We start from the raw sequence: 14819 nt of genomic DNA, 5'->3' as shown, positions 1-14819 counted from the left end.
TAAAAAAATGTAAGAATGAAACTCACATCTTGTGATTTTTATAGCCCTTGTTTATATTCCTATGGAATAATAGTCTTTTTTACTTATTGAAAATTATGATCAGTTGTGTATCAAGCCTGTTATTACCAAGTAAATTAAAAGTATGTTATTGTGGGCCGGCACCGTGGCTCACTAGGCTAATCCTCCGCCTAGCGGCGCCGGCACACCGGGTTCTAGTCCCGGTCGGGGCGCCAGATTCTGTCCCGGTTGCCCCTCTTCCAGGCCAGCTCTCTGCTGTGGCCAGGGAGTGCAGTGGAGGATGGCCCAGGTGCTTGGGCCCTGCACCCCATGGGAGACCAGGAAAAGCACCTGGCTCCTGGCTCCTGCCATCGGATCAGCGTGGTGCGCCGGCCACAGCGCGCCAGCCGCGGCGGCCATTGGAGGGTGAACCAACGGCAAAAGGAAGACCTTTCTCTCTGTCTCTCTCTCTCACTGTCCACTCTGCCTGTCAAAAAAAAAAAAAGTATGTTATTGTAAAAATTAAAAGAAAAAAAAACAAAGTTAAGAGAGGGAATTGAGAGAAGGGGGAAGGAGAGAAGTATGGTTATCTTCTTAGAATTGTATCTCTGAAATACATATAATCAGTTTTCTTTATATGAATAAAAATTTAAAAAAATAAAGTCAAAGGACTAAACAGCAAAATAGACCAAGAAAATACATCTGAAAATTACTCAGAATGCAATGCAGAAAAATAGAAGTGGAACAGCAAATAGAAGACAACATAAGAATGTCCAACATACATCTATTAGACATTCTGGCTGAAGAGAACAGGAAGAATAAATAAAATAATAAATAAAAATAAAATAAAGAAATAAAGAACCAAAATCAGAAGACATAGTGGCTAAAAACTGTTATAGACTGAATGAAAGATATGACATCTTGACTTAAAAAGAACAAGTCTCAAGATACAGTATAACAAAATCTAAACCAAGTGACAGAATAGAATCAAAAATACCAAAGATAAAGTAAAAATTTTGCAGCAGTGAGGGAAAAAACAAACTAGACTGCCTACAAAAGAATCATATTTAGGAGTCAGAAACATACCAGAAGTAAGAAGTTGAAATCACATTTTCAAAATGCTAGTGGAAGAGAACTTTAACCCAGTGAGGGTGAAATAAAGATTTAAGTAGAGATTCTACTACTCACAAACCCTCAATGAAAGCATTACTCAAAGATCTGCCCATTAGAGAAACTTGAATGAAGAAAAGAGTAAAATATAAAAACCAGTGGCATCTATTGGCAAAACAAAGCAAAGTATTCCAGTCACATTGGTAACTCTTTCTCAGTAAGATCTCATTGACTTATACAATCTTCACATTTACTAGCTTGACAAATATACTGTTTCTCCCTGAGTCTCAGAGAAATAAGTTAAAAATTTATAAGCTAGATAAGTAGGTCAGTTCATTTCAATCACCCATTCATTATATGGCAGGCGGCGGGGTGGAGTGGGTGGGGGAGCTGAGATTGACAGAAAGGGATTCCCCTTTACCGCATGCCATGCACTGTTTAGAATATGAAAATCATCAGCAAACAAACTTTTGTCCTCATGGAATTTATACAAGGGTAATTCAAAAAGTTCATGGAAAACAGAATTCAAAGATAAATGTATTTTGGTATAAAATATTTGAGAATCAAACCTAGTTTTTTCTTTTTTTTTTTTTTTTAAGATATATTCTATTTATTTGAAAGGCACAGATACACAGAGAGAGGAGAGGCAGAGACAGAGAGAGATCTTCCATCCAATGGTTCACTCCCCAGTTGGCCGCAACGGCTGGAGCTGCGCCAATCCAAAGCCAGGAGCTTCTTGCGGGTCTCCCACATGAGTGCAGGGGCCCAAGGACTTGGGCCATCTCCCACTGCTTTCCCAGGCCATAGCAGAGAGCTGGATGGGAAGAGGAACAACCAGGACTAGAACCAGCACCCATATGGGATCCCGGTGCTTCAGGTCAGGGCACTAAACCACTGTGCCACAGCGCCAGCCCCAGACCTAGTTTTTTCATAGTTTGCATTTTACATGGACTTTCTGAAGACCCCTCATAATATGAATTTCAAATTTCTTTTATACTAACAAACTCCTTTTAAATTCCATTTTATTTTTCACAAATCTTTCAAGTATCCTGATATGCTGGTGGGAGGCAGAGAATCAACCACACATACAGAAAACAAGTCTGAAAAGTGGCAAGGAAGAGAAATTGGTAAGAGAGGGATGGCAAGTCTTGAGGGGGAGCTGAAATTGTGGAGAGGATGAGGTATCAGAGACTGCTGGCATGGAGGAGCTGGCATGTTCAAAGGTTAAGAAAAAAATTGCAAAGAAATTGCTCACAGAGGTGAGGATGGCTGAAGGAAGTAACAGATACCGGCATGCAGGAGAGTTACCGCCCTGGGTCAGAGGGTACAAGGGAAAGGGACAGAGTTGTTAAGTTACAGTTAGAGTTTGGTGGGGCCTTTGGTGAAAGAAGTCAGGCAGTGTTAAAGCACTGACTAGCTGGAAGGAATGCAGATAAACCCCTGACCCACTTCTCCTCCACCATACTCCTGACCAGTCTCCACTGGCTGAATCTAATCACAAGTTCAAGAGCAAGGAAGCCCAGCAGAGAATGGGTACAGAAGACAGAGCAAACCAGCACAGATGGCAAGAGCGAACCTTGGTCAGAAGGAACCCTTTGAGGAAAGACCGAGAAGTAAGGAAACGGGAACCCTGGAGAGAAGCCTTGCTGGGAGAGGGAACTGCACACTTAAGGCCAGAGGCAGGCATGTGCCTGAATATTTGAAGGACAGCAGGAAGGCCAGTGAGGCTGGAATGGGGCACAAAGAGGAACCAGGAGATAAAAACAAGGAAGTAAAGAGAAAATAGAAGGCTACTTTGGTCATTATTCGCAGGATTCTTTCACTGCAAGTGGGATGATCTGGAAGCCACTGGATGTTTTAGCAAAGTATATGCATTCAAAGTATTCCCCCTGGGTCAGGGACTGCTGAGGCAAGGGCAGAATCTGAGGACCAGTCAGAAGGCTGTTTTATCAGGCCATGTGAGAAAGTCTTGATTTGAACCAGGGTGGCAAGAGGGAAGAGGTACTGCTAAGTTTGTTAGCTCAAAGGCTAAGATTTTGAGGAAAGAGTTCTAATAGGTTGGAGAGAAGGGCTTTTGTCTTTAAGACTTTTTCTTGGGGCCGACGTTGTAACATAGTGGGTTGAGCCACCACTTGTGCCCAGCATCTCATATGGGCACCAGTTTGGGTCCCAGCTGCTCCACTGTTGATCCAGCTCCCTGCTAATGGACTGGAAAAAGCAGAGGAATGTGGCCCGAGTGCTTGAGATCCTGCCACTCATGTGAGAGTCCTAGAATAAGCTATGGCTTTTGGCTTCATCCTGGCCCAGCCCCAGCCACTGTGGCCATCTGGGGAGTTAACTAGTGGATGGAAGATCTTTCTCGGTCTCTCCCTCTCTCTGTAATTCCTTCAAATAAATCAATAAATCTTAAAAAAAAAAAAAAAGTAGATTGTGACTGGGCTGCGGATGTCCTTTAATGCCAGGATAAAGAGCTCGTATTTTATGCTGGAGTTGCCAGGATCGATGAAAAAATCTTTCAAAAGAAAAAAAATTATCAAAAAATACCTTTATAAAAATCTTGCAGTAATAATACCTTGCATCACAGAATCTGACTTCCAATAGTTCCCTAAAATCATGGAGACTAAAGGATTGGCTGCCACCCCTGATCTGGAACTAAGGTAACATAGAACCCAAGTAGTCAGGGCCAGCATTGTGTACAGTGGGTTAAGTTGCTGCTTGAGACACCAGAATCCCATACAGGAGCATCAGCTGCTCCACTTGCAATCCAGCTCCCTGCTACTACATTTGCAGGGTAGAGGATGGCCCAAGCATTTGGGCCCCTACCCGCCATATGGGAGACCCAAATGAAGTTCCCAGCTCCTGGCTTTGGTCTGGCCCAGTTCTGGTATGCAGACTTTGGGGAGTGAATCAGAAGATGAAAGGTCTATTCATCACTCTGCCTTTCCAATAAATAAACCTTAAAAACAAAGGAAGAGCCAGAACTGTGGCACAGCTGGTTGAGCCCCTGTTTATGATATCGACATCCCATTAGGGCACCAGTTCAAGTCCTGGCTGCTCCATTGCCAATCCAGTTCCTTGAAAATGGCTTGGAAAAACAATGGAAGATGGCCCATGTACTTGGGTCCCTGCCAACCACGTAGGACACTTCCATGGAGTTCTGGGCTTCTGGTTTTGGCCTGGCCCAGCCCCAGTTGTTGTAGCCGTTTGGGGAGTAAACCAGTGGGTGGAAGATTTGTGTCCCTCTCTCTCTCTCTGTAGCTTGGCCTTTCAAATAAATTTTTAAAAAAGGAATCCAACAAGTATGGTAGAAACTGAGATGAAAAAAGGAACCTGGATCTTTAATACGATTTTGTACTAGCATATAAAAATTACAATAATAAGATGGATTCTATGCACAAATATTTGAGTTTTTATGTGAGAAGTCCCTAAGAGACAACATAAAGCAGCTTAGATGTGCAGGCCAGGTGTATATCTAACCATTTCCTCAAAGGAAACAAAGGGTGTAAGATTACTGTACAGGGTTGGAGTTGTGGCTTAGCAGATAAAGCCACAGCCTATGACACCAGCATCCCATATGGGCACTGGTTAGAACTAGATGTTCCGGCCGGCGCCGCGGCTCACTAGGCTAATCCTCCGCCTAGCGGCGCCGGCACACCAGGTTCTAGTCCCGGTCGGGGCGCCGGATTCTGTCCCAGTTGCCCCTCTTCCAGGCCAGCCCTCTGCCGTGGCCAGGGAGTGCAGTGGAGGATGGCCCAGGTGCTTGGGCCCTGCACCCCATGGGAGACCAGGAAAAGCACCTGGCTCCTGGCTCCTGGCTCCTGCCATCAGATCAGCGCGGTGCACCGGCCGCAGTGCGCCAGCCGCGGAGGCCATTGGAGGGTGAACCAACGGCAAAGGAAGACTTTTCTCTCTGTCTCTCTCTCTCACTGTCCACTCTGTCAAAAAAAAAAAAAAAAAAAAAATTAAAAAAAAAAAAAAAAGAACTAGATGTTCCAATTCTGATCCAGCTCCGCTAATGTGCTTAGGAAAGCAGCAGAGGATGGCCCAAGTTTTTAGGCCCCTGCACCCACATGGGAGACTTAGATGAAACTCCTAGCTCCTGACTTCAGCCTGGCCCAGCCCTGGCCATTGCAGCCATTTGGGGAATGAACTAGCAGATGGAAGATCTGTGTGTGTGTGTGTGTGTGTGTGTGTGTGTAACTCTTTCAAATAAATAAATAAATAAATCTTTAAAAATACTGTACAAACAATACATAGACAGAGGAGTTAATTATCTTCAACTCTCCACTCCATAAAATCATCTTAATCCTATTTATTTTTATTTTATTTATTTATTTATTTATTTGACAGGCAGAGTGGACAGTGAGAGAGAGAGACAGAGAGACAGAGAGAAAGGTCTTCCTTTGCCGTTGGTTCACCCTCCAATGGCTGCCGCGGCCGGCGCGCTGCAGCCCACGCACCGTGCTGATCCGATGGCAGGAGCCAGGTACTTATCTTGGTCTCCCATGGGGTGCAGGGCCCAAGCACTTGGGCCGTCCTCCACTGCACTCCCTGGCCACAGCAGAGAGCTGGCTTGGAAGAGGGGCAATCGGGACAGAATCCTGCGCCCCGACCAGGACTAGAACCCGGTGTGCCGGCGCCGCAACTAGTGAGCCGCGGCACCGGCAATCCTATTTATTATTTATACAAAATGCAGTTCTGTTTATCTACAGTGACCTTTCAGAAAATAATCTTTGTAACTGTGAATAAGCAATCTGAACTTCACTGTGGATATATAAACACACAGCTGTCAGATCACAACCAGACACCTCCCAGATGGCATAGTTCAAAATAAAAAAAAAAAAAAATCCCTCATGAGATCAAATATTATGCATATTACTAAGCAAAGTTTATTTATTAGCTCATCAGCATTGGATGGTGCAGTCATTGCTAATACAGATATGCATACCATCATTTTGAGTGACATGTCATACAGACCATGTGAAACCAAAAGATTTGACTCAAGGTTTAAGATTTTTTCTAAATGCTTAATTTGGTTGTGGTTCCAATAAAACTCATTCCTTGGTCCAGGTTAAATGAATTAATCTTTCTATTTCACGTCACTTTGGACTACTTCTACATCTTTTGAATGTCATTGTCTCTTCTTACTTTTGGTGGTTCTCAGGGGAGATGTTTTAAAAGCCCACTGATGGGCCAGCGCCACGGCTCACTAGGCTAATCCTCCACCTTGCAGCGCTGGCACACCGGGTTCTAGTCCCGGTCGGGGCACCGGATTCTGTCCTGGTTGCCCCTCTTCCAGGCCAGCTCTCTGCTGTGGCCCAGGAGTGCAGTGGAGGATGGCCCAAGTGCTTGGGCCCTGCACCCCATGGGAGACCAGGAAAAGCACCTGGCTCCTGCCATCGGATCAGCGCGATGCGCCGGCCGCAGTGCACTGGCCGCGGCAGCCATTGGAGGGTGAACCAACGGCAAAGGAAGACCTTTCTCTCTGTCTCTCTCTCACTGTCCACTCTTCCTGTCAAAAAAAAAAAAAAAAAAAAAAGCCCACTGATGGTGAGATTCCAAGACGGCATAATAGGGAAAGGACGTACTGCTTTAGGCTAGGGGAAAATAGTAACAAAACCAGGAGAGAGCTGGAAAGAGATCTACAGAAGGAAGAGAGATGCCGTGGAGCAGTGTGGAAGATGCGGAAGTGCAGCAATGAGTGGGGACACAACACTGGATCTCCACAGCCATGAGACGAAGGAAGAACAGGCATTGAGAGTTAGGTGAGGGCAGACAGCAGCACCCGTGCCACTGGTGATATTGCCGGAGGGAGAGCTTTTGTCTTTTGTCTTGGAGTCCAGACTGGAGCCCTAAGGGGTACAGAAAAGTACCCAGCTAACACAGCAAAAAAAGGGCATGTTTCTCTCTCCATCCTCCCACAATGGTGCCTAGCAACCAGCTGGGAGAGGGCACTACCTTGACATTAGGAGCAGCTGCAGTGGCTTTTGTATGCACCCAGTAACTTATGGGGACAAGGCACCATACTGACACCTGTAGCAGCTGCAGCAGCTCACATGCACGTGCCCAGCAACAGGCAGGGAGAAGACATTTTGACACCAGTGACGGCTACAGAAGCTCTTGTGCACATCTGGCAACTGGTGGGCAGAAGGAGCCACTGTAACACCAGCAGTAGCTGTGGAGGTTGCTGTATGTGATCCAGGGATTTTACCAGAGGGGAAAAAAAAACTATATTCCCAAGTAACTTTGAGTCTGGGAAAACTGACAGAAGGCTGGGCACCAACACAGGACTATGAGGTAACCCCAGACTCTCAACATATTAGAGACTCTGAGGTTCAAACCACCAAGGCGGAGTATCCACAGGCAACTGGCTCTTGGGAACATCTCTGCCTCCCCCTGGATGGGACAGGTTATTGGGGCAGAGTGAATCCTATGCACCCTGTGACTGTGGGAACATGCTGACTGCACAAAGGGCACAGGGTGTAGCTGGGTCTCTGGGCAATCACTGAGTGTGGCAGCAGAGGCTCAGAGGTCCCTGACTGCCAGGTTGGTCACTGTAGCAGGATCTATGGTCACATGAGAATTGCACAGTTCCTTGTGAGGTTCATGCAGCAGCACAGGTAAGTCTTGCCCCCAGTGTGGTCTAACTGAGGGCATTGATCATCTTGGTAAAGAGGTGGTGAGGATGTGATTATGCCAACAAAAGCATTCACACCCTGCCCCCTGCTGACAATATAGGAGATGTACCACATCCAACTTGGGTATCACCCTGGATACAATCCCCATCCTGTCCCCCCAATCACTGACCAGAGCTCCCTGGCCACACCTAGGTATGGGTATTCACCAAAAGAGCAGATATTCTGCTAATCCACAGAGGTACAGTTCAAAAGTAAAAGCCATCAGAGAAGAAAAGCAACAAGTATTTCCAAAAGAATGACTTTAAAAAAGCAGAAAGTCAAGAAATAAGGAAGACAACATGACTTCCTAAAGGAATACAGAAACACTTCAATATTCGAATGTGAAGACAAAGAGATTGATGAAATGCCTGAAAAGGAAATCAAAAGATTAATCATAGAATTACTCAGAAGCAATGAGAAGCAAATTGAAGAGTTAAAGAAATCCCTACATGAAATGGATGAAAAATTTTCCCATGAGATTGAGATTTTTGAAAAGAAATCAAACTGAAATACTAGAAATGAAGAATTCAATATGTAAAGTAAGAAATACAGTGAAAAGCCTTAACAACAGACTTGGTGAGGAAGAAGAAACAATATCCAAGCTAGAAGACAAATCTTTGGAAATTTCAATCAGACTAAAAAAGGAAGGAGAAATTAGAAAAATAAAAAACAGTGTTGGAGATTTATGGGATATTATCGGATGACCCAACATACAGGTCTTAGAAGTTCCTGAAGGTGTAGAAAGAGAATGGATTAGAAGGCCTAGTCTGTGAAATAATTACAGAAAACATCCCCAATTTTGAGAAAGTAAGGGACATCAAAGTACATGAGGCACACAGAATTCCTGATATAGATGAACGGAAAAGATCTTTACCACAACACATTGTAGTCAAACTTTTAACAGTAAAGCATAAAGAAAAGATTCTAAAATGTGCATGCGAAAAACATTAGAACTTTCAGAGGATCTCCCATTAAATTCACAGCTGATTTCTCATCAGAATCCATATAGGATGGGAGAGAATGGAGAGACACAGTTCAAGTCTTAAAGAGAAAAAACTGTCAACCCAGAATACTGTATGCTGCAAACCTCTCAGTTATGAATGAAGGTGAAGTAAAGACCTTCCACAGCAAACAGAAATTAAAAGAATTTGTCACCACTTGTCCAGCCTTTCAAAAGATGCTTAAAGATGTGCTGCACACAAAAACACAGTTCTCATTATGAAAGAAGGTGAAGGCAAAAAATCTCACAGTAAAAGTTCAACGGAAATCCAAAGCAAATAATAGGAATATTTAACGAAAAATTACAGGGCTAAGTCATCACTTATCAATAGTAATCTTGGCCGGCGCCGCGGCTCATTAGGCTAATCCTCCGCCCTGCGGCGCCAGCACACCGGGTTCTAGTCCCGGTCGGGGCGCCGGATTCTGTCCCGGTTGCCCCTCTTCCAGGCCAGCTCTCTGCTGTGGCCCGGGAGTGCAGTGGAGGACGGCCCAAGTGCTTGGGCCCTGCACCCCATGGGAGACCAGGATAAGTACCTGGCTCCTGCCATCAGATCAACGTGGTGCACCGGTCGCAGCATGCCGGCCATTGGAGGGTGAACCAACGGCAAAGGAAGACCTTTCTCTCTGTCTCTCTGTCTCTCTCTCTCACTGTCCACTCTGCCTGTCAAAAAATTTAAAAAAAAAAATAGTAATCTTGACTATAAATGGCCTAAATTCTTCCATTAAAAGATAGACTAGCAAACTGGATTAAAAAAACAAGACTCAACTATATGCTGCAAACAATAAACACATCTCATCAACAAAAATACACACAGACTGAAAGTGAAAGGATGGAAAATGATATTCCATGCTAACAGAAAACAAAAACAAGCAGGCATAGCCATCCTAATATCAGACAAAGTAGAATTTAACATGCAAATTGTTCAAAGAGACAGAGTAGGGCCAGTGCCACGGCTCACTTGGCTAATCCTCCGCCTGCGGCTCCAGCACCTCGGGTTCTAATCCTGGTTGGGGCGCTGGATTCTACCCAGGTGCTCTTCTTCCAGTCCAGCTCTCTGCTGTGGCCTCGGAAGGCAGTGGAGGACGGTCCAAGTGCTTGGGTTCTGCACTCGCATGGGAGACCAGGAGGAAGCACCTGGCTTCTGGCTTCGGATTGGCACAGCACACCGGCCGTAGCAGCCATTTGGGGGGTGAACCAACGGAAAAAGGAAGACCTTTCTCACTGCCTCTCTCTCTCACTAACTCTGCCTGTCAACAACAACAACAACAACAAAAAGAGACAGTAGAGCACTATATAATGATTAAGAGATCAATTCAATAGGAAGACATGACTATAGTAAATGTATATACATCCAATGCTAAGGCACCTCACTATTTAAAGTAAATGTTAATGTATCTAAAGGGAGACATAGACTCCAATACAATAGTAATAGGGGACTTTAAACACCCCACTTTCATAAATGAACAAGTCAACATAGGAATAACAAGGTTAATCTACACTTTGAACCAAATGGACCTAACTGGTATTTGCAGAACATTTCATCCCACAGTCACAGAATACACATTCTTCTCATCAGTGCATGGAACTTTCTGTAGGAGAGACCATAAGGTAGACCATAAAGCAAGTCTCAATCAATCAAAAAAAATCATACCATATATATTTTCTGACCACAATAGAATTAAGCTGGAAATTAATAGCTCAAGAATCTCTAGAATATATGCAAATGCATGGAGACTTAACAACATGCTCCTGAATGAACAGTGGGTCACAGAAAAAAATCAAAAGGGAAATCAAAGAATTTGTAGAAAAAAGTGAAGATGACAATATAACATATCAAAAGTTATGAGATACAACAAAAGCAGTGTTAAAAAGGAAGTTTACAGCAATTGGTACCTACATCAAGAAACTGCAATGGCATTAATAAATGAGCTTTAATATATCTCAAAGACCTAGAAAAATAACAACAAACCAAACCCAAAATTAGTAGGAGGAAAGAAATAATTAAAATTAGTGAAGAAATAAACAAAACTGAAGCCAAAAATACAAAAGATCAGTGAAATGAAAAAACTGGTTCTTTGAAAAAACAAAATTGATACACCACTTTTTGGCCACTAGCCAAAAAATAGAGAAGGTTCAAATTAATAAAATCAGAGATGAAAAAGGAAATGTAATGACAGATACCACAGAAATAAAAAGAATCATCAAGAATTACTACAAAGAGTTACATGCCAACAAATTGGAAAATCTAGAAGAAACGGATAAATTCCTGGACACATACAATCTACCAAAATTGAGTCATCAAGACACAGAAGACTTAAACAGATCAATAACAATAACCAAGATGGAGTAATAAAGGCCCTCCAACAAAGAAATCCCAGGACCAGATGGCTTCACTGCTGAATTCTATCAGACATCTAAAAAACTACTTCAAATTCTTCTTAAGCTATTCAAAACAATTGAAAAGGAGGGAATCTTCCCAAACTTGTTCTATGAGGCATCATCTTAATTCCTAAGTTAGAAGATCCAACAGAGAAAGAGAATTATAGACCAATATTCCTGATGAACATAGATGCAAAAATCCTTAACAAAATATTAGCGACCTTTCTCTCTGTCTCTCTCACTGTCCACTCTGTCAAAAAAAAAAAAAAAAAAAAAAAAAGCCAGCGCCGCAGCTCACTAGGCTAATCCTTCGCCTTGTAGCGCCAGCACACCGGGTTCTAGTCCCGGTCGGGGCGCAGGATTCTGTCCTGGTTGCCCCTCTTCCAGGCCAGCTCTCTGCTGTGGCCAGGGAGTGCAGTGGAGGATGGCCCAAGTACTTGGGCCCTACACCCCATGGGAGACCAGGAGAAGCACCTGGCTCCTGCCATCAGATCAGCGCGGTGCACTGGCCGCAGCGGCCATTGGAGGGTGAACCAACAGCAAAAAGGAAGACCTTTCTCTCTGTCTCTCTCTCTCACTGTCCACTCTGCCTGTCAAAAAAAAAAAAAATTAGCTAATCAAGTGCAACAATACATCAGAAAGATCATTCCCCCAGACCAAGTGGGATTTATCCTTGATATGCAGGGATGGTTCAACATTCACAAATCAATAAAAGTGATATATCACATTAACAGATTGAAGAGTAAAAACCATATGATTATCTCAATACATGCAGAGAAAGCATTTGATAAACTACAACAGCTTTCCATGATGAAAACCTCAAGCAAATTCAGTATAGCAAGAGCATTCTTTCTATTGATGACAAACACACAGTCAGCATCCTATTAAACGGGGATGGGATAATTGACCCTAAGAAAAGTAAAGGTGCTATTTAGAATGATAACTTGCAAGTGACAGTCTATGAGCTCAAGCTATAGGTAGTCTAACTCCAAAATCCACATTTTATGGAATTCTTAAGCAAAATTCTCAGTATGTAGAAAAATGAACTTAAAATCCCAAAATAGTAACTTAAAACTTTTTCTTAAAAGAATAAAAATATCAATACAATGAGCATCCTCAGTGAGCAGAAATTTTAAATGGCCTTTTTAGAATTTCCAAATAGTTTCAGCAAATGCAATTGTGAATTTAAAACTAAAAATTATTTAAAACATATAGTCAAAAAAGACCACAAAGTGACAACACCTATGATAGTGGTGATAATGGGTTGTGTTAAAACAGTGATTTCTTTGGGTAGTGTTTATTTCAACATTTATTCATTTTTTTTTTTACCTTTAGCCATGTCACATTCCTTAATCATTTTGAGAAAGTTGGAAATTTCTCTATCTAGTCTCTGTTGACATGTTTGTGCTTTCTGAAAAAAAAAAAAAAAGAATCAAATTAGAAAAACCAATGAAGGCTTTCTACATTACTTATGTTTTAATGTTTCTGCAAAAACTTTCAGTTCAGATATATATAATAAAGACGTATTCCTTATAGGAAGAAAAAGTGGAAGAACATTTCCTGAGAAACTGAATATAACATTCAATCAAGTACAGATTAATATTTCTAAATTCTAAATATACTCAACATCTGTCATGTTGATGCCATACAACCATAAACTGTATTATCACTACTTTCTCATGATATCTGAGGAGTTACTTCTGTGATTTATTAGTATTTTTAGTAAGCCTGATTAAATTCATCATGAAATTACAAAATGCATTCCTTAAGAATATAGTTTAGGGCCAGCGCTGTGGCATAGCAGGTAGAGCAGCACTGGTAGTGCTGGCATCCCATATGGGTGCTGGTGCGGGTCCCGGTGGCTCCACTTCCAATCTAGCTCTCTGCTGTGGCCTGGGAAAACAGTGGAAGATGGCCCAAGTCCTTGGGCCCCTGCACCCACGTGGGAGACCCAAAGGAAGCCAGCTCCTGCTATTGCAGCCATTTAGGGAGTGAACCAGCAGATGGAATAACTAAATCTCTCTCTCTCTCTCTCTCTCTCTCTCTATCTGCTTCTCTGTAACTTTGCCTTTCAAACAATAAATAAATAAATATTTTGGGGTTAAAAAATAGTATAATTTATGGCGGGCATTGTGGCACAGCAAGTTAAGCTGCTGCCCCATATCAGAGTACCAGTTAGAAACCCAAGCATCCTAGCTGCTCTGCTTCTGATCCAGCTTCTTGCTAACACATCCTGGAGGACAGTAGTTTGTGGCTCCAATGCTTGGGTCCCTGCTACCCACATGGGAGAATCAGATGGAATTCTTGGATTCTGGCTTCAACCTGGGCTAGCTCTGGTTGATGCAAACATTTGGGGAGTAAACCAGTAGATGAAATACTGATCTCTCACTCACTCTCTCTCACTCTCTGTCACTCTTTCAAGGAGATGAAAATAAACATTTTTAGAAAGAATATATTTTAAAAACTACTTTTGTTTAAAAAAAAAAAACCATATGATCCCAACATTCGGAAACTTCAAGTTGATTTTCATTCTACAATCTAAGATCACCCTAGCACCTAATAGAGACATTTTCTTAGTAAGTAAGAGCTTATGAAAACAAAATTATAGAAAGCAATCACCTTGTTTGCAAGTTCTACATATTTAGATCCATGAAGGAAAAACATAATAACAGAATATCATGGTAGAGGTTACATTCCCATCTTAATGCATATTTACAAGTACAAAATGAAGAGTCAGCTACAACTGTTTATTATATTAACAATGTAATCTTGAAGTTCATTTTATATATAGTTTCCCTCTAAAGAAGTAGGAAGAACAAACAAGAAAATTATACTGTAAATATCCTTGGATATGGCAATAAAAATATTAGAATAACATTGTTGTAGGTAGAGTAAAACATTTAGCCTCATGAAACTTCTCCACTTTGTACTCTTAATCTCATCTGGTCCATCATAAAACATTTTGCCTCCCAAATTAAACCTTCCATAGCTCCATGTGCCAAGGTGACCCAGGTAAGCACCCCTTTCTCCTATTTCACCTTATGAATTTTTCAGTGCTTATGAAGCGCAGCCCAACCACAGCAGAATTATTCATGGTACCACATTAGTGACAGGCAATGTTCTACTTTAAATTTGCATTACCCTCTCTTTTTGTTTTGAGATTGCTAACAATACCTCAATATAATTCAGTTATTTTCCTCTTTCTGAGAGGGAAATTACCTAACACTACGCAATTTAAAATGCCATAGAAAGAGAAATGATATGCTTGATGATTTTTTCAGTAACCTGAGAACACACGTTGAAGGTAGGGAAAAAGTTGACCTGGAAACAGGCGCTGCAACCGAATGCATTGCTCATGATTTATTAATAGAAAATCGTCATCCTTGCTGTATACATATTTAATATTCCTGATCACGTGCAAGTCAACACTACTGTTTTCTCCTTTCCTTTGTATGGTAAAAATTGGCTAGATGCATAAAAGCAAGCATTGGCTTCACCTGCAGACTGTGAAGCTGTAATAAACAGGTAGAGCCTGAAGTTATAATTAAGAGAGGCAAACATTCTCTAGAGCATTGTCCTCAAATGCTTAAATCACATTCATCTTCACTTAGCTTATCTACCTGACAGTTACTAAAAAAAAGTTTCCTTGATTGATG

The 14819-nt window shown here is 42.2% G+C and overlaps 1 protein-coding gene across 24 annotated transcripts in view; it reads right to left on the bottom strand.

Moving 5' to 3' along the window:
- Positions 1-14819, bottom strand: part of OSBPL1A (oxysterol binding protein like 1A) — a 230497-nt gene that overhangs the window by 144970 nt on the left and 70708 nt on the right. For 21 of the 24 annotated variants that reach the window (XR_016214098.1, XR_016214099.1, XR_016214100.1 and 18 more), the window contains one exon: positions 12493-12574. The exons of the other annotated variants lie outside the window; for them this stretch is intronic. Coding sequence is in view for 11 of the 21 variants with exons in the window: in XM_070050375.2 (XP_069906476.2) it covers positions 12493-12574 (82 nt within the window). In the remaining 10 variants the exon portion in view is untranslated. Of the gene's footprint in view, positions 1-12492; positions 12575-14819 lie in introns of those variants that run through there. 24 annotated transcript variants of the gene reach the window in all.

This window comes from Oryctolagus cuniculus, chromosome 10, assembly GCF_051225735.1.
Source record: "Oryctolagus cuniculus isolate XC-2025 breed Fujian yellow rabbit chromosome 10, ASM5122573v1, whole genome shotgun sequence".
Lineage (NCBI taxonomy): Eukaryota > Metazoa > Chordata > Mammalia > Lagomorpha > Leporidae > Oryctolagus > Oryctolagus cuniculus.
The sequence above is the reverse complement of the archived record's forward strand: the minus strand, read 5'-3'. Positions and strand labels throughout refer to the sequence as shown.